At 42.0% G+C, this 20,286-nt stretch overlaps 1 protein-coding gene across 2 annotated transcripts in view; it reads right to left on the reverse strand.

Annotated features, from left to right (window-relative positions):
* Nucleotides 1-20,286, reverse strand: part of VPS13B (vacuolar protein sorting 13 homolog B) — a 572,358-nt gene that overhangs the window by 95,425 nt on the left and 456,647 nt on the right. For both annotated transcript variants that reach the window (XM_060243442.1, XM_060243444.1), the window contains exons 37-39: nt 8,331-8,533; nt 3,997-4,204; nt 3,490-3,674 (exon numbers count right to left, since the gene is read on the reverse strand). In XM_060243442.1, the coding sequence (XP_060099425.1) occupies nt 3,490-3,674; nt 3,997-4,204; nt 8,331-8,533 (596 nt within the window). The remainder of the gene's footprint in view (nt 1-3,489; nt 3,675-3,996; nt 4,205-8,330; nt 8,534-20,286) is intronic.

A 20,286-nucleotide genomic window follows, 5' to 3' on the forward strand; every position in this document is an offset into this window, starting at 1 on the left:
TGGACACTATACTTCTGTTGATACAGCCCAAAATTGCATTTGCCTTTTTAGCCACCGCACCACACTGTTGACTCACGTTCAGTGTATGATCCACTAAGACCCCTAGATCCTTTCTGCACATACTACTTCTAAGACAAGTCTCCCCCATTCTATAACCATGCATTGGATTTTTCCTACCAAAATGCTGATCTTTACATTTATCCTCGTTAAAATTCATTTTATTGATTTTAGCCCAGTTTTCCAGCCTGTCAAGGTCATCCTGTATCCTGTTTCTGTCTTCTTCTGTGTTTGCAACCCCTCCCAATTTAGTATCATCTGCAAATTTAATAAGCATTCCCTCTATTCCTTCATCTAAATCATTGATAAAAATGTTGAACAAAACAGGTCTCAGGAGAGATCCCTGAGGCAGTCCACTTGCCACTCCTCTCCAAGAGGATGAGGAACCATTCACAAGCACTCTTTGGGTGCGATCTGTCAACCAGTTACAGATCCACCTAACAGTAACAGTATCCAAACCACATTTTACCAACTTGTCAACAAGGATAGTGTGGAACCTTATCAAAAGCCTTACTGAAATCAATATAAATGATGTCTACAGCATTCCCCCAATCCAGCAAGGTAGTCACTTTCTCAAAAAAGAGAGATCAGGTTAGTCTGACATGACTTGTTCTTGAGAAAACCATGTTGGCGCTTAGTAATCGTATCCATTCTTTCTAAATGTTCCAGGACCGACTGTTTGATGATTTATTCTAAAACTTTTCCAGGTATAGACATCAAGCTGACGGGTCGGTAGTTACCCGGATCCTCTTTTTCCCCCTTCTTGAAGATGGGGACAACGTTCGCCTGCCTCCAATCTTCCGGCACCTCTCCTGTTCCCCAAGAATTTTCAAAAATAATAGCCAGAGGCTCAGAAATTACATCCGCAAGCTCTTTTAGAACTCTTGGATGCAATTCATCCGGCCCTTAGTTTCATTTAAAGAAACTAGGTGTTTAGGTGTTTATGTACTACCCCTATGCTGATCCTAGGTTGGAACTTCATACCCTCCATATTGTTCTGTTTTTGCCATGCTGAGCACCGTTCCCCTCAGAAGAGAAAAGTAGGAATTGAGCAGTTCTGCCCTCTCTTCATTACCTGTTACAATTTCACTTTCTTGCCCTCGCAATGGGCCTACCATGTCCTTGCTCTTTTTCTTACTCTGAACATAAGAAAAGAACCTTTTTTTGTTATTTTTAGCATCTTTGGCCAGCCTAAGCTCATATTGAGCTTTAGCTTTCCTAACTTTTTCTCTACAAGCACTGGTGATTTGTTTATATTCATCCTTGGTTATAAGGCTCTCCTTCCAATTCCTAAAGGAGTCTTTTTTATTTCTCAAGTCTTCAGAGAGCTGTTTATGGAGCCACTTCGGCTTCTTTAGGCTTTTTCCATTTTTTCTTCTAATAGGAATCGTCTGTAATTGCACTTTCAGTATTTCGCTTTTAAGAAACTCCCACCCCTCCTGAACCCCCTTCCTCCTAAGTATTTCTGGCCATGGGATTTTACTCAGCATAGTTCTAAGTTTATCAATGTTTGCCTTTCTGAAATCCAACCTATAGGTCTGACTACGTATAGCTTTTCCCTTCCCTAAGACTATAAATTCCAAAATCACATGGTCACTATATGAAGACCAAGATGGTCTAGTCAGAAGCCTGGTAGACAACCTGAAGTTTCCAAACTATCTTCTAGTTCAACTCTGTGTAGAGTGAATTGCAACAGTCTACTCTGGAGGTGCATGAATCACTTTGGCCAGGTCCAGCTGAGATAGACAGGGAGCCAACTAATGGACTTGGTGTGGGTACAAAAAAGCTTGCCTGACAGCTGTGGACACCTGCTTTTCAAAAATAAAAGAGGCATCCAGCCAGACCTCCAGACTCTTTACTGAGTTTACTGATGAGAGTTGGACCCTATCCAGAGATGAAAGCTGCAATCCCACCATTGGCCCAGTCTTACCCAGCCACTTGACTTCAGTCTTGGATGGAATAAGTTACAACCAGCTCTGCCTCAACCATTGCATCCAGGTTGTTTATCCAATAGGAGGAAGAGCTGGGTGTCATCAGCATACTGGTGGTGACCAACCACAAACCTCTTGACGAGATCTATTAGAAGGTACATAGCTGTTAAACAACACTGGGGATAGGACCAATCACTGGGGTACCCCACAACCAAGGGCTGCCCAGAAGGTCCCCTGCCCCTGAAGAGCATCCTCTGACTGTGTACCTGGAGAAATGAGCCAAACAAATATAAGGCCATGCCACAAATCCCAAGGGAGGCCAAATGGTTGAGCAAAATCAAATGAGCCACTGTATCAAATGCTGCAGAAAGACCCAACAGGATCAGAAGCACTGAACTGCATGGAGTGCGGAAGACTCATCTAAAAAATCCTGAAGCTGTTCAGCAACTGCTCTCTCAATCACCTTTCCCAGGAATGGAAATTTGACACTGGGTGGTAATTGGCTAGTTCCTTTTTATCCAAGGAAGGCTTTTTCAAGAATGGTCTAACTATAGCCTCCTTTAAGAAACTAGGAAGCAACTCTGACAGGCTAATTAATGATCTCTCTCAAGAAGCCTCCTGTCACCTCCTGGTTAGATTTTAATCAGCCAAGAGGGACAAGGATTCAAAGCACAAGTTGTTGCTTTCACAGCATTCAGAACCCTGTCCTCTTTCCAACTTTACGAGCTGGCTGAACTGGTGTAGAATGGATGTCTGTTATAATTTTTATGCTGTAACCTGCCCTGAGCCCACTGTTGGGAGGGTGGGATAGAAATTAATTAATTATATACATAATAAACATGAATAATGCATCAGATGAACAATATGCTGAATTATTTCACGGTGGGGATACTTACTAGCTACAAATGCTACTCCCAAACAGAATAAAACCAATCTGTAATAGCTAGGAAATTAGAATATGGGGCTGGTTTAGCTTGCATGTGTTAAAGTTACAGTTGAGGGAGGAAGTCTTTAGTGACTCTTTGAGAAGTCCCATGAATAAGGACAAAGTACTCAATTAATCCATTTTATTGGTAACAATCATACAAACGGAGATTGCAATCTCATCCCTGGTATCCATTCAGAGAGCAGAATGGGTTTCTGTCATCACTTTGAACTGGCTTTATGATGACGCATTAAACTGGAGATAATTTAATTTGGATTAGTTAACATTCTCAGGTTAACAAACACAACACTTTTAGAACAGATTTTGATTAGGTGTATTCCAAATGCACATCCTTGTCTCACGGCCTTGCTCAGATCCCTTAACCTTGGGCAGCATTATATATGCATAGACTTAGCCAAATAAAAAGCTAAACATAGTTTTGAAGCAATCCAAAATCAATAGCTTTATTCATTATAAGGCCCTTACTAATTCTTTATAAAACATTAATCAATTTCTGTTTTTAATTGCTTTAAAAAAAAAAGAGATATCTTTTAAAGTTAACAAACTGCTTCCTACCTGAAGAACATCACCAAGGTCTGCAGTGCTAATATCTGGATCTTCTGTGGTGTTAAAAGGAACTGGAGTAATTCTTACAAGGGTGAGCACTCTGGGCTCTGGGTATCTCCATAACATCATTCCCGGATTATCCTCCGTTTCATTGTAAAACACAACTTCATAGGTATTGGGCAGTTTCTGTGCCTCTATCAAATTAGGAAGAAAAAGGCCATAATTGGTTATATAATTTCTAAAAGGGAGCATGCTGGTTTATGAGACCAAAGCAGTTAAAAACAAATCCCTTGTGATCAAAAGGGTGGAAAATAAAAAAGCAATTTCCCCGGGTTTTAAAAGGTCACAGTAAAATGGAAAGAAATCAAAATAGTATTTTTCTAACAGATGCTTTCTTAATTACTGGGGGGGAAAGTTAAACAGGGAAGTGATATTTAATAGGCTACTACTGAATTTATTTTGTAACAGAAGTGGATTTTAATAACATTTAGTGCATTTTAATAATATTTTCTCTACCTGCATCTTGTATGTATTGAAACAGGCCTGTTCTTAGATCATCTGAATTATGTTCTGTTTTAGAACCCTGGTTCCCGTCTGCAGGACGTGGTGCTGTATATATATGATCAGAGTTCTGCCTCTCCATTCTCTCTTCTTGCAGAAGGTAACCTTGCAGAAGTTCATGTATAAGAACTAAGCAGTTCAAATGCTCTTGACCCCAGAAAACCTTATAAAAAACCAAATATTTTAAGTTCAGACATTATGTGTTGCCAATAAGTTTATGCTATGAATTCAGATAACCAGGAATATGCTTCTTGAAGGGCTTGAAAGATCCTGGCCCTGAAACACCGAAATGGTCACAGTAAACCTCATTAAACCATGAAAAGGAACTTTTTTTGCCAGAATAGTAAGAATAGAAAAGCCAAAATATTTTATCACTTCACTACACAACAAGCATTAAATTAAAGGAGATGATGAAGGGGTTGCAGTATCCACTAAAGTTCATTAGAGGCACTGCAGAAGTGGGGAAAGGCATAGCCCACAGCATTGCCAATCAGCAAAATAGGATGTAGAATTTGCAGGGCAGATAGGCATCCTCTGGTTGGGAACAGAAGAGTAGGAACAAGCCAGCAGGAGCAAGTACGGTACTTGGCTCCTGCTGGCTTGCTCCTATTCTTCTGCACCCAACCAGAGGAAGTACCCTGTTACTTGTCCAAACAACCAGTATTTTGCTTCCACTGCCTTGGGAAGACTTGCCCTGTTCCTTTCACTGAAAATCATTGGTTACTGCTGTAGCAGTTCTTATTATAGGAGCATTACAAACATAACACTTACCATAATATCAGTATGTAATGTGGTTCAGTCAAGGCTACTCTGATGCTGGGGATTTTCTGAACCAGTCACTTTCACTTATCTAATGACCTAAGGATTTGAGTAGAGGATATGGAGCATCTGCTGGTTTACCTTGTGTTGAAACAGTAAAAACTGAATGTTCACTGTGCAAACATCCTGAATTTGTATGACAGGGACACACTGTGTCTAGAAATGCAATCTCCCCCCGCCCTGAAATGATTCTGAAAATGAAATAAATAATTTAATAGGAAAAATAAGTAATGTGGAAAAGGATAAAGTGCTCAATGAATCCATTTTATTGGTAACAGCGGTACAAATTAAGACTGCAATCTCGTTCTCATCCCTGAAACTCAGTCAGAGAGCAGCAATGCTTTCTGTCATCACTTTGAACTGGCTTTATGGAGGGGCATCATCACAAAGCCAATTCAGAATGAAGGTTTCAGGACATGAAATTATCAGTATGAGCTAGAAGTGTTGGTTGCCTTTACTGGATGGAAGTTTAAATTATTCCAAGATTAAATGGGGCTAATCTATCTAGATCCAGAGAATGCCATGTGTGGAAGTGGTAGTTTATTCCCCCCTCCTCACATAAAAACATGATTTTTAACATCTTTAAAACTGTAAAAATAATAAATGGAATCCTACGCATGGAGCCCACATTAGCAGCAGAAGTACTAATTATTCCATAATCACTTACTTCTGGGTCTTCTGTAGACACCTTGCTGCTCACATGCAAGGACAGGCAAAGTTGAATGATTTGCACTTTAAAATTATGTTACTTTTATGACCTGACCTTGATTCTCCCTGTGAAGAAAGTTTAACTTCCCCCGACTGGGTAGGTGCAAAAGCTGCAAAACAGCAGTGAGAAAAGCAGCCACAAAGCTGCTCAGCTAATTATTTGGGTCAGGCAACAAATAATGATGCAGGTTATGCCTATCTGAAGCTTGTGTAGGTCACAACATTCAAATGAGGATAAATTACACTGGTGAACAAGCTTGCTGTAAGCTCTCAGCATGCCTGCGACCCTAGGTGTTTGTATAGCCCTTTCTTAACCTTGAAAGTTTGCTGCCTTCCCTTGCTTGGCTTGCTTACTTGAATCATCTGGTGTGACTTGCTTATTAATCACCTTTTAACAATGCACCAACTCTGGGGACATAATACACTGGCTTGGCTTGCACAAGTTGATATATAGGGGTACTGACCTGCCGTTATGGCAGAGGATTAGATTTACAGCAGGTGTCCCCAACCTTTCTGAGCCCTTGGGCACCTTTGAAATTCTGACACAGTGTACTGGGATCAGCCACAAAATGGCTATTGCAGTTGAGTTATCCTTCAGTCAAACAGTGAATATTCTTGTGCTGTGATGAGAGCTGCTGCTGCCAAAGCAATGTTTTTACAAATCTGCACAGTCAACCCAATCTCCAATGGTCAATCAGACGCCTTGCTGGGCAAAAGCCCCACTTAGCTCCCCCTTTCTAAAAACAGTGGGCATCAATAAAGGTGCTGACAGGGACCAAGGTGTCCACGAGGACCACACTGGGTACCCCTGCTTTACTGCATCTGGCCCATTTCTTATCATTCACTTTTATTTGTTTATTTAAAGCCTTGCTCCTGAGAATCTCATTTAAAATGGCAGATCTATATCTAATCAAAACAGAATGAACAGTGCTAAAAGTATTGGGATAAGCAATGTTGATCTCTGTGGGACTCCACTGCCTACTTCCTTCCATTGAGAGAACTGTCCATTTATTTTCTACTCTCCATTTCCTGTTGTTTAACCAATTTTTAATCCAGAACAGGACATGTCCTCTTATCCAACAAGCGTCAAAGTTTATTCACGAGCTGTTGGTAAGGGACCTTTTCAACAGCCTTTTGGAAGCCCAAATATATCATACATTCTTATTTATGTGCTGGTTAACTGTGTCAAAGAAGCTATGCAGATTTTCCTTCAGCAGGCATTGTTCCACTTAATAATTTTCTCTTTACTAATAGTTTCCACTAATTTGCCGGAAACAGAAGCAATGTTCATTTATGAAAGGTGTCTTAAGGCAGTATCATGTACACATATGACAGAGTAGGTAGATGGTATTTGCTACTAATCTGATACAAGGGGATATGCAAACCTTTATGCCGTAGGGTTGCCAAGTCCAATTAAAGAAATATCTGAGGAATGTGGGGGTGGAGCCAGGAGACACTGGGGGTGGAGCAAGGAGCAAGGATGCGAAAAGCATAATTGAACTCCAAGGGAGTTCTGGTCATCACATTTAAAGGGATAGCACACCTTTTTAAATGCCTTCCTTCCATAGTAAATAATGAAGGATAGGGGCACCTTCTTTTGGGGCTCATAGAATTGGACCCCCTGGTCTAATCTTTTTGAAACTTGGGGGGTGTTTTGTGGAGAGGCACTGGATGCTATACTGAAAATTTGGTGCCTCTAACTCAATAAACAGCCCCCCCCCAGATCAATTCTCCATTACTTCCTATGGGAATAATACTCCATAGGGAATAATAGTGTTCCCAGCAGACATTTCCTTCCCTTCCCCTCGCTTTCTGATGACCCTGAAGTGGGGGGAGGGCCTCCAACCCGGGGAATTCCCTGCCCCCACCTGGGGATTGGCAGCCCTAGCTACGCTGCGCTCTTTCTCACACTCACACCCACCCATTTACTTGCTGTAAAACAAAAGCAAAACAAACGGAGGGGCTGCCTCCGAAAAGCTTCTGCTACTGACCCTTCTCCATGAAGTACTTCCTACTCAACTTTAAAGGCACACATACACACAGGCATTTTGAAACCGCACCTGTTTGCAGGTTTCTAAGTCTGCCTGAGATCTAGAGGTACATGGTGGCTGTGGGGCGGGGTTTCCCCCGCCAGCCAGCTGGCTGGGGGGTGGGGGGAAGCCTGTAAAACCGGGGGACCTGGGGATTGGGAAGCCTATTATGCCAGGATGTCTAATTCACGAGGGCTGGATCTGACATAAGAGGGACTTTGTGGGGCCAGGCCATGTGTATCATAAAATGTAATGCCAGGTAGTGGAGATATAAACTTTATAAAGGATACAGAGAAAAACATGGAATGGATTTTCCATTAAGATCTCTGTGCCCAGATAGACTACTCCCAGTCTGGGCAGAGAACCTAATGGAAAGCCCATTCTGCATTTTTTTTGGGGGGGGGAGCTTTGCAAGCTCAGAATTGCTTTCTGCCTACAAAGACAAGGCAGGAGGAGCTGGGAACTTCAGCAGCCTTGCAGCTTCAAAGGGTGAGGACAGGAGGGGGGGAAGGGGGGGAAGAGCCCAGAGGGCCTGATTAAGCCCTGGGTGGGTCGGATCTAGCCCATGGGCTGGACATTTGACACCCCTGCTTTATACCATTCAACCATTTTGAGAAAATTCATACAGTTTTTTTTTAAAAATCCTCAAATCACGTGAATTTTCTCACATTGCAGAATTTATGCTGCTCAGACAGACAACCAGAATTAATGAATGCAATTTCAGTTACAGACCTGCATCAGTCCACCTCTCACATCAACATGAACTTTTGGAACTGACAACTCCGGACCAGGATTACCACTGTGCTTACACCATTTAGCGTCCACAGCGACAGAACAACAGACAGGTCCAACCAGTGTTTTGCTTTTTTCCTTGAGACTCGTTTTAATGAGGAAATCATTGATATCAAGCATAAAAGATGCACCATTAATGATACCTGATATATAAAAGAGAAAAATGTCATTCAGCAGAATTGAGTATAGAGGTGTTTTTCCAAAATAAATCTATAGCACAGGGATGGCCAAACTTGCTTAACAGAAGAGCTACATCAAATAAATGTGGGATGTTTGAGAACTTCAAGACATGAACAAATATTACACACACATCTTTATTAAAACTCTTAATACTTTTTTTGCACAGAAAGATAAAATACATATGTATACACTTAACAACATGACTATGTGTCTCAGGGATCCTGTTAACTAGTTTAAGAAAATAGTTTTAAGTTGACTTCTAAGCAAACATTAATTTAGTTAGACTATAAAAATGTTTCTGACCTGCATGGGCTAGGCTAGCTTCCTAAGCTGAGTGGGGTTGGCCATGGAGAATATGTTGATGGGAGACAACCAAGGAAGTCCAGGGATCCTACACAGAGGCAGGCAATGGCTTGAAAACACTACCATAAGTTGGTTGGGACTTAACAGCACTTCACACCATGATAAAAATATAAAAATGGATACAGTGATTTCATTTTGCCTCTGTATACAAATACACAACCACATTAGGACAGTAGGAACCACATGCTTCAATGGCCATATATATGCATCAACATGTGCATACTTTCAGTTTTGCACATGTTGTAGACTGGGCAAAAAACAATCTTTGGTGTGCAACACTGAAACACATGTTTGAGTCTGTAAATAATTAGAGCTCTGAAAATCAAATGTGTCCCACTGCTCAGCCACAGCCTCCAGTGTTTGTGGACAGGAATGCTGCTAATCTATAGAAGAGGATTGGAAAAGGAACACTGGAAGTAGTTTTTTCCCTTCTCAAATGGAAAAGAGATGGTGTGAAGGACACACATTTAACAGAAACAAGAAGGGCTTCATTTTATTCAGCTATAAGAGTCCAAATCCTTTCAGTTTAGAAGAAAAAACCTGTATTGCTGGTTCTGTCTATATTGGATTTCTCTTTCCACTACTGTTTTTTCTTCTGCTACCCTAGTTCACTTGCACCAAGAGTGTTTTTGTCTTTACTTTCACAAGACAATGACTTCCCTTTGGCTGCATTCTAGCCAAACATCCCCACCCTATCTAACAAATAAAAACCCACAACAGCACCAGCCAGGGCCGGATCGGAGGGGGGGGCAGAGGGGGGGTGCTTGTGTGGGTATAGAGTGCATTGTGTTCTATGGGACCATAAGACAGAATGGCCCATAAGGGGGTGCCGTTTTTAAATTTTGCGCCCCCCTCAAAAAACATGTAAATCCGGTCCTGGCACCAGCCATACCACATTTCCCTTTATAGGCAGCACTGTACTCACACTTCATATACATATACAATTCTGAATGTGGCTTTGGAATCATAAGCATACCAATGGTCATCTAAAGGCTTACAGAAAATCATCTCACATTGCAATTGCAGCACAGACTACCACTTTACCACATCTTTATGTAGCTACACCTTTGTCACTCTGTTGTTTTAAGTTGCTGATGATCCATGAGAACACATCAAGACATTTATATGGTGCTTTAAATCAGGGTCAACAACCTTTTATAATTTAAAGAGCCAAACTACATGGGAGTTATGAGCAAGAGCTCTACAAAATCAGTGTAAGAAAGGCTATTTGCACAACTGAAAATACAGAACAACATCAGTGATAATTGGCCTGGATAAATTGGAGGAGAGGTGAGTGATGGAAGAATTAGGACTTGGGGTTCTTTAACTTGGAGAAATGTCAACTGAGGGGTGACATGATAGAGGCTTACAAGATTATGCATGGGATAGAGAAGGCAGAGAAAGAAGTACTTTTCTCTCTTTCTCACAATAGGAGAACTCATGGACATTCAATGAAATTGCTGAGCAGTCAGGTTAGAACTGGTAAAAGGAAGTACTTCTTCACCCAAAGGGTGATTAACACATGGAATTCACTGCCACAGGAGGTGGTGGTGGCCACAAGCATAGACAGCTTTAAGAGAGGATTGGATAAGCATATGGAACAGAGGTCCATCAGTGGCTATTAGCCACAGCGTATTGTTGGAACTCTGTCTGGGGCAGTGATGCTCTGTATTCTTGGTGCTTGGGGGGGGGCACAGTGGGAGGGCTTCTATTGTCCTAGCCCCACTGCTGGATCTCCTGATGGCACCTGTTTCTTTTTTTTGGCCACTGTGTGACAGTGTTGGACTGGATGGGCCATTGGCCTGATCCAACATGGCTTCTCTTATGTTCTTAAGAAGCCTTGGGTCCCCACTGGGGAGAAAGCTGGGGTATAAATGAAGTAAATAAACGTTAATCTATAAATTTTCTGTAGCCCAAACATGGGTTGTTGTGAGCTCTTTATTAGGAAGTGACACACCTCAGGTCTCATGATAAGTCATATACTGGAGCACCCTGCATGACTGTTTCAGTGCATTTATCTGCACATGGTTCACACTAGCAGCTGTTTCACCTCTATCATTTCCCTTTTAGTAAAGGATCTCCAAGGAGCTATCTAGTCCTATAAAAATCTTACTCTGCTATTTTCTTCACATACTGTTTGTTTTAGCATCCCATCTAGCCTTCCAACACAGTGCTGGTGGTGGTGATAGAAATTGCCGTCAAGTTGGAGCCAACTATGGTAACCCTGTAGGGTTTTCAAGGCAAGAGACAGTCAGTGATTGTTTGCCAATGTCTGCCTCTGCATAGCAACCCTGACTTCCTTGGTGGTGTCCCATCTAAAATACTAACTAGGGCCGTTCCCACTTAGCTTCTGAGATCTAATGACATCAGATAGCTTGGCCAACCAGGCCATGGCCCTCTCCAATATACCTTAAATTAATGATCTGACTTTCTTATTAAAAGAGCCATATTTGGTTCCCTACCTGAGCAACATTTGGCTCTAGAGCCACATGTTGCAGACACTTACCCTACACAGCTACTCTGCATGATGTGACAAATGTGCCTCAGGACCAACAAATGCTCCAGAAAAAACTCAGACTTTGCATTACACATCTTCTCCAGTACTGAAAGGGATCTTATGCCACACCTCTTGGGCCATGTGCTGCTTCATCAGCACATCTAAAACACTTCTGCTTGAGATAATTGGTCCAACAACATGCTTTAAAGCCAGAAGTTAGACACTGCTTGGCATTTTGTACCTCTGACAGATGAGTCACGTTCAGAAGCTTGCAAATAGCACAAATGCTGGGAAACATTCTATTCAATTCCATACAGGGGGATAAGGGATGGTGTTGAAAAGACAGAACTTTCTTTCCAAGCGGTATGAATTTCATTCAAGCCCCTGTGATCCATAGCAGATGAAGCCGCCATGAATTTCAAATGAAGATGATTTACACTGTGGAAGGCTTCAGCGCTGGGATGCAAGGCAATTTTAGAACACACTATTTTCTTTTTTAAAACCTCAGTAAGAGCCAGCATTTTCCTCAAGGACATTATAACGCTCTTTTTCAGCTGTTCTGCTCCCTCCTTGGGAAGAAATAAATCTTCTTGTATAAATCATGGTGCACCTAATGAAAGGGGGGATCCTTAAAGGAATATGTAGTCAGAAGTCACACAAAGTGCAATCATGAGGGAACTAAACGAATCAGTACTTTAAAAGTAGCTGAAGACAGACACCTATGGACTCACTACAAGAGTAATGGTGAGTGAAATAAGACATGGGCTTTTCGGCAAAGCCTCTTTTCATTGGAGCACCATGTACAGAGTAATCCCAGGAGACTGACACTTGTGGATACTTGGAATCTGCATCTAAAAGAAGCGAGTGCTGAAACATCATTGGACCATATCAGAATGCCCTGGAGTCTTATTTTAGGATTTCTATGCACCTGGTTGAATTACCAAGTACAAGCCAAGTTCATAAGGTTATGGGGATGGTTTAGGTTGGAACAAAAAAATATAGAGAGTTAATCACCTCCCCCTTTCTTCCCCACACAGGTCTCTACACACTCCCCTAGGCCTCTAAAATTTACAGTAGAGTTCTGTTCCACTTAAACAAATTAAATCATAGTAACTGTTTAAACTCAAATTGCTATTAGCAGGTCCCAGAATCAATGCATCATCATAAACGATTGTTGGGATATGCAGATCATGACACACTCAGCTGAGAACGCTGCTTGCCAAGCACTCACATAATTTCTTGGGGGCAGCAATAACTTAGCACCAAGAGCAAACCATTTCATGACTTTTAAAAATAGTAGCCCTTCAGGAGACTAATAAAAATGAACCTCTTCTTTGGATGATGTTTACAAAATGCTGCCAGTCTTACTTTGTCAGGCTTTGCTTTGATCTATAATGGTGCTCGGATGCACCACCATGCCGATGGAGTGAAAGGCAATCAGGATTCTCTGCAATGAGGGCTTCTGTATGTCATTATAGAGATTAGGCTGGGATGACTTATGCAAGCAAGGAATATACAGGTATTCCCTATACAGCTGGAAACGATCTATGACTCCTTTTTTGGGGGGGGGGGAACTCAACTGCAAGCATATGGGGAAACTGCCCAGAAGCTTGTTTGTATAACAAGGCTGTTGCTAAACTTTCATAAAAACCAAAGGCAGTCTCCTACTTTGATGTTACCCGTATTTTTCAAATGGAATTTATCTTTCAGCAAATAGTGAAGGGGGACCCCTGAATAATTAATGAATACCCCTATAATAATGAATGAAAGCATGCTTCTGCCTTCAAAAAGAGGGTGTCTGAAGCAATGTTTGTTAGACACACAGACAGGGTGTGTATTCACAGATGTGTATTAGGATAAGACAAAGGGGCCTCATTGAGAAGCTTCTTGCTGGAGCTGATAAAGGAAGCAGACAGGAGGAATGGAAAAGTACTAGAAGGAGTTGCAAGGGGCTGGAGAATGTTGAATCAGATAAACTTGTGAGCCTGCCTGCTAAGCTTGTTTTGTGCTTAAAAAGACGGTCTGAGGATTGGGGGGGGGGGGAGGTTCAGTATTTTGGAGCTATGCTGCTCAATTGGACCCTGCTTTTGGTACCAGAAGTAAAAAACCTCGCTTCATACCAGTAATGTGTGCGGCTCCGTTATTTTCCTGCTACAATAGCACAGAGATAACTGACAAAGTCAAATAAGTAAAGTACTACAAATAAGTAAAGTACTAGAAGGAGTTGCAAGGGGGTGGGGAATGTTGAATCAGATAAACTTGTGAGCCTGCCTGCTAAGCTTGCTTTGTGCTTAAAAAGACGGTCTGAGGATCGGGGGGGGGGGAGGGAGTTCAGTATTTTGGAGCTATGCTGCTCAACTGGACCCTGCTTTTGGAACCAGAAGTAAAAAACCTTGCTTCATACCAGTAATGTGAGCGGCTCCGTTATTTTCCTGCTACATTAACCTGGTGCGATTGGCCAGGAAATTACGGGGCAGGATTTTTCCTTCCCCTTGGGCTGGTTGCATAACCGTTCGCCTTCCACCCTTGTGGCAGGAAGAACAGACTAGGCGCCACAGTCACATTTTTGATCGAGTCCAGCTCTCTTCGCCCCGGTGGGGGAAGGTGCCCGGCCAGCCGACCAAGATCCTGCACCTGGTTGAACCAACATGTGCAGGGAATCGGAAGATCTTCAGGATTGTGAGTATGAACTGTCTGGGAATCTGGATTACCTCTCCTTAGGAGAGAAAAAGGGTCTGATCACCCCTTAAGCCCTGTTCAGTAGGCTCTGTTCTGGCACTGAAGCACAAAGGCTAGGATCTGGGAGGATTTCTGTGATGTTTGTGTGTGTGAATGAGAGGAGGCGCAGCCTCTAAGCGATTTTTGTATCCACCGGTACCAAAGTTCTCAGCCACGCGAGTGCGTCTGAGCCGGGGAAGTGAGGAATTGATTGGGTAAGGTTTCCATTGTGTCTGGAGCTGTCAGAATCTCACTGGCAGCTCACCCTCCCTATCCTCTGTGTTTTAAAGTGTGTCTTGTCTAAACGTCTGGTGCCATGGGTGGAATTCAGTCAAAAACTCCACTAGAATATATGTGTAAGAATTTTAAGGAACATTTCTGTGATGATTATGGAGTCAAGCTGACTCCTGAAACTCTGAAAGCATTATGTCAGAAAGACTGGGTGACCTTACATGTAGAATGGCCGCCCAAAGGTAGCTTTGACCAAGGCTTGATTCAGCGAGTTGATAAGAGTGTGGCACAGTTTCCAACTCATGAAAGTCAGTTTCCCTATATTGATAGTTGGGCAGCTACGGTGCAGAAGTCTTACTGGTGGCCAGAGAAGTTACAGACCATGAAGAAAAAGTGGGCTCAGAGGGCCGCTGATAAAGCTGCAAGTCAAGTTATGGCTTTGTGTTGGGATGTGTTAGTAAAAACAATGATCCCTCCAAAGAAGGAAAAGCCTCCAGTGTTAGATGCCGATCCCGAAGACCCCTTGGCTAGTCCCCCGCCATATGTTTCAGTATACCCTCTTCTCCCAATGCAGCCAGCAGAAGGAGGTACTGATGGCAAGGATCAAGTGCAGCAAGCTAAGGGCGCTTTACAATCTTTGATGAAGAGAGCCAGGAAATAGAGATGAATGAGGGAGTTAGAGCTGGAAAAAGGCGAGTGACACCCCTGCGAACTCTAAATTCGGTTCAGCAGTTGTTTTCAGAGCAACCCTTTTTTGCAACAGCTCCTCGTTACTCTACCCCTGTGTTTAATAGTCAGAGGTTGGCTGCAAGTTTTAATTCACCTCCTGAGCCTCCCCTGCATACAGAACTTTCATTAAATACTGAGAAAACTTCCAGTTCTTCTATGGCTTCACCCACAACTTCTCCAGGTTTTACATCCAGCACAGAGGACTACACATGGCTGAAGCTTTGAGGCAGCAGCCTTGTCCCAGTCACACCCGGAAGCTGGCTCGTCTACGCACCACCGAAGCTTGAGAAAGTCTTCTGGAGCCATACAGAGTTAGATATTCCTTTGTATTAGTTTGCTGAACTTCTTGAATTGCTTATTTTTCTGTATTGAATATATTATTACAAAAGTGCTATTTCGCTATAAGCATTTGCTGTAGGACTTAAAAATCATGCATGCTTCAAAAGCACTTATTGCTGTGCTTTCTTGCTATATTTTTGCTAGTGTGCCAATGTGCTGTACTCAAGCAGTGAGATTTACTAGAAGGAAAGGATTCTAAACGTATGTTGCGTGTCCAATCTAGGGAAGTGCATAAAACCTAACACTCAGATAGTTTGTGTAGAACATGGAGTGTTTTATTATCAAGCAAAAATAGAATATCCTGGATCAAGCAGGACAATAGCTTTTAGAGGAAGTTTCCGCTGCACAACGTCACAGTGGGTATGCTGGCCGGTTGATTTAAAGTCTAACCAGGTGAAAAAGCCCAAGCCTAAGCTACTTGTCCAGGAGAATAAGAAAATTTTGTATAAGACTGTGTTTAATGATGCTCAGGACGAGAAATTTGTCATTCCTGAACCTGGGAGTAATTTTTTAATAGCCTTAGCTGAGCAAATAGCCGCGTCCCTAAATATTTCAAACTGTTGGGTGTGCGGAGGTCCACTAATGAGTGAGAGATGGCCTTGGGTTGGCACTGAGGTCTTGCCTTCTGACCTAATCTGATGGAATAAACCTAGATCAGAGTCAAGGCCAGAAGAGAGAAAGATCTGAGAATTGCAGACAGTGGTCAATGGAAAATTATGGATTTCCCGGGCTGTGCTGTGGATGAAAGGAAAACATGTGAACTTTGTAAGTCAGCTCCACTAAGGAAAAACCGAAATGGGTAGAGGCGAATGGCACTGTTATTGAGGATTTTCAGCCATGGGGAAATGTTAGCAGTATAAATAAATATTCTAATGCTGTTTCAGATTCCTCTGAGCAATGGATGACTCCTGAATGGTTATATTGGATCTGTGGTAAAAGGGCTTATACACTCCTGCCCAGGAGATGGCATGGGATTTGCATTATTGGAACAATACGTCCCAGCTTCTTTCTTTTGCTATTAAATGTTGGTTCTGCTTTGGGAACCCCAGGGTTTGATGATTATGTTAGATCAAAACGTTCCTTGGACATCAGAGGTATGCAGTGAGGAGATGAATGGCCCCCACAGAGGATCATTGAATACTATGGCCCAGCTACTTGGGCACAAAATGGGTCTTGAGGTTACAGAACGTCTGTGTATATGCTTAACCATATTATTAGATTGCAAGCTATGGTAGAAATTATTACGAATATAACAGCCATGGCTTTAGAACTGTTGGCTAGACAGCAGACCCAGATGCATGCAGCCATATATCAGAACTGTTTGGCTCTGGATTATTTGCTGGCTGAAGAAGGTGATGTCTGTGGGAAGTTTAATCTTTCAAATTGCTGTCTTAATATAGATGATAATGGAGAGGCTGTGCAGAATATAGCATCTAAATTCGTAAAATTGCTCATGTACCAGTGCAAACATGGAAAAATTTGGATGCATCACGGTTTGGACAAATTACGGGAGATTGGGAGCATATTTTATTCTTAAATGGTATTTCCATAGGAGGTTTAATGCTATTGCCATGTTTAATTCCTGTTATAATTATTAATATTATAAAATTATAAGTATTAATAATGCTGTAAAGGCACTCCATTTGAAAAAAATGTCAGCATCTTGTACATGTCTCCAGAGGAAAGGAAACAATATTTCATTAATTTGTGTGATGATGGTCAGACTCTTTCAGACTTAAATTAGCTTTCAGAGGCTGAAAGGGGGGAATGAAGAGGGACCCCTGAATAAAACCCCTATAATAATGAATGAAAACATGCTTCTGCCTTCGAAAAGAGGGTGTCTGATGCAATGTTTGTTAGATGCACAGACAGCCTTCAGTGGGTGTGTGTTCACAGACAAAGGGGCCTCATTGAGAAGCTTCTTGCTGGAGCTGATAAAGGAAGCAGACAGGAGGAATGGAAAAGTACTAGAATGAGTTGCAAGGGGGTGGGGAATGTTGAATCAGATAACCTTGTGACTCTGCCTGCTAAGCTTGTTTTGTGCTTAAAAAGACGGTCTGAGGATTGGGGGGGGGGGAGGTTCAGTATTTTGGAGCTATGCTGCTCAATTGGACCCTGCTTTTGGTACCAGAAGTAAAAAACCTCGCTTCATACCAGTAATGTGTGCGGCTCCGTTATTTTCCTGCTACAATAGCACAGAGATAACTGACAAAGTCAAATAAGTAAAGGCTAATATAGTAGAGTCTTCTATTAGTGAATCCATATCAATATAAGTGCAAAACTCCACTGATCCATACTTTTAGTTTTGTATTTTTCCAAGAGCATTAGCGCCATCCTGCTTTTTATTTAGTGCCCTTGCAACTACCTCACAATCTACAATTTAGCAATATTCTGCTTTTCAGCACTGCTATTACTGAGAAGGTGTGGTATTCTGAAGGACACAAGCAGGTCACAAAAGATACATTTGCTTCATTCAACAGTCAACAGCAACTTCCCTGGAGAGGCTCCCATTGGTGTCGAACTCATTTGTTATGAGGGCCTGATGTGATATAAATGGGATTTTGGGGAGCCAGGCCATGCATATCATAAAATGTAATGCCAGGTAGTAGAGAAATAAACTTTATAAAGGATACAGAAAAACACAATTAAAGATATCGTTCCATCCCAGTGCTGTAGGACCTGCTGGACCTGGACAATAGGCCATGTTTGTAAGGCAGAATTTGCCATTTTAGTCTCTACTGTTACTATGTAATTTTAGATTTTATATATTTTAAATTGGTTTTTAACTGTTGATTGCTTTTATGATGTAACCAGTCCTGAGCCTGTTCTATGGAAAGGGTGGGCTAAAAATTAAATAAATAAATATTTTTTTTAAAAAAAACTTAAAATACAAACATACTTAAAACTCTTGTGATATTTTGTTTAAAATGGAAAGGTGGGGGAATAGTGGGATTCAGAAATGCAATTTTAAAAATAAAACATAAAGAAAAAGCACAAGGATCGCAGCAGAAAATAAAAATATAAACCAAAAATATAAAATTCTCTGGACTTAGGAAAACATGAAATGCCTGGGCATGGCAAGCTTCTCCCCCTGCCCCCAGGTCTACTCAGCTTGACAATAGCTCTTCAGTGTAATATCTCCCTTTGGCTGTAGGTTCCCAGGTTAAAGTACTCTCTAGGTACCAGTTCTCAGGTCCATTCAGCAGAGACATGCTGGCTCAAAGCATCAACCCTTTATTTGCAAGGTCACACAACTCCAGCAAAGAACAGCTTCTAACTGGTCATATAAATGCTGAAAAATGAAACTGAGCTCCACTCCATTAAAATACATTGCAGCACAGACAATGCTGCAAGGAAAACATGGAATGGATTTTCCATTAAGGAAAGAGACCTTGGAAAGCCCAGTCCATATTTTCTTTGCAGGTTTGCAAGCCCAGAATTATTTCCGGCTTCAGCCCACAAAGACAAGGCAGAAGGAGCTGGGAACTTTGGAGCTTCAAAGGGTGAGGACAGGAAGGGGGAGAAAAGAGCTCTGCAAGACTGATTAAAGCCCTGGGTGGGCCAATTCTGGCCTTTGGGCTGGATATTTGACACCCCTACTCTATACAACTTCCAAACAACTGGTGCAGATAGGAAAGGGTGTGCATGTGTATCAGAGAAACCTGTCATTTGTGGGTTAGGAATACAGAATGTATAAGATTGGGAGAGAGTCAGAGGTAGAATCAGTGTTCAAGAATGTACTTGAACGGGGCCTAGCTCATAATATCCTTCCATCACACTAATGGGAAGCTACTTCCCTTTGATATTACCCTACAGTGACTGTGAATCGTGCACAAATATCACAACCAAATGGGAATAACCACCAGGAGGTTATTATTATAAAATACTTTGGCTCAAATACTTTGGCCACCAAATGAGATGGGAGCACTCCCTGGAGAAGATCCTGATGCTAGGAAAGACAGAAGGCAAAAGAAGAAGGGGACAGCAAAAGATGAGATGGCTGGACAGTGTTACTGATGTAACAAACACGAATTTGAGCAGACTTCAGAGGATGGTGGAAGACAGGAGGGCCTGGTGTGACTTTATCCATGGGGTCGCAAAGAGTTGGACTCGACTGTGCAACTGAACAACAACATCAGAAGGGAGAACAACAACTGGATAGGAAAGAATGCATGAGATTGGCCCATAGGATAATGATGCTAGTACATGACCAGTCAATATGACAAACATAGTGATTACAATCAGGTGCAACACAGGGAAGCACCCCCCCACATGGCTTGTGTGCATGTCTGTGTAATTCTCACCTCTGTGGATCTGCTTCTGGCCTGTTACTCCCCACTCATCTGTACTAATACTGTCAGCTGCTTTCTCCATTGTCTACACTTTGTCCTTTTTTGCAGGTTCAGATATAATCAGAGAGGAGTCACTAACTGTGATTTGGGAAATGGCAAAAAGTAGAAAGCGAAGAGACTGTGAAGCTGGCTTTCCTCAAAGGTTCACTGGCCTGTACAAATTTCTGAAGGAAAAAGGTAGCCCAACATAGCATGTTCCTTTCTAGATTCTCCCCTTATCCCTCAAGTGCCTAACTGAAAATTGGCAATGTGGTCCTAGACAGAAGAAAAATGCAGTGCCATACACATGAAGATTAAAAGATGGAAAAACACAGCTATTGGACAGGTACTTCAGTTAATAAAAACTGCCATGCTAGATGCAATGAACAGACCCACACCATCAGCAATGAAACAAGACATCTAGTTAAGTGAAAAATCCAAGGAATGACTGAGTTGAATGAATTGGACTACTGGATTTCTCATTAGTATGGAACAAAGACTATTGATG

Source organism: Heteronotia binoei, chromosome 7 (genome assembly GCF_032191835.1).
Source record: "Heteronotia binoei isolate CCM8104 ecotype False Entrance Well chromosome 7, APGP_CSIRO_Hbin_v1, whole genome shotgun sequence".
NCBI classification, from domain to species: Eukaryota; Metazoa; Chordata; class Lepidosauria; order Squamata; family Gekkonidae; genus Heteronotia; species Heteronotia binoei.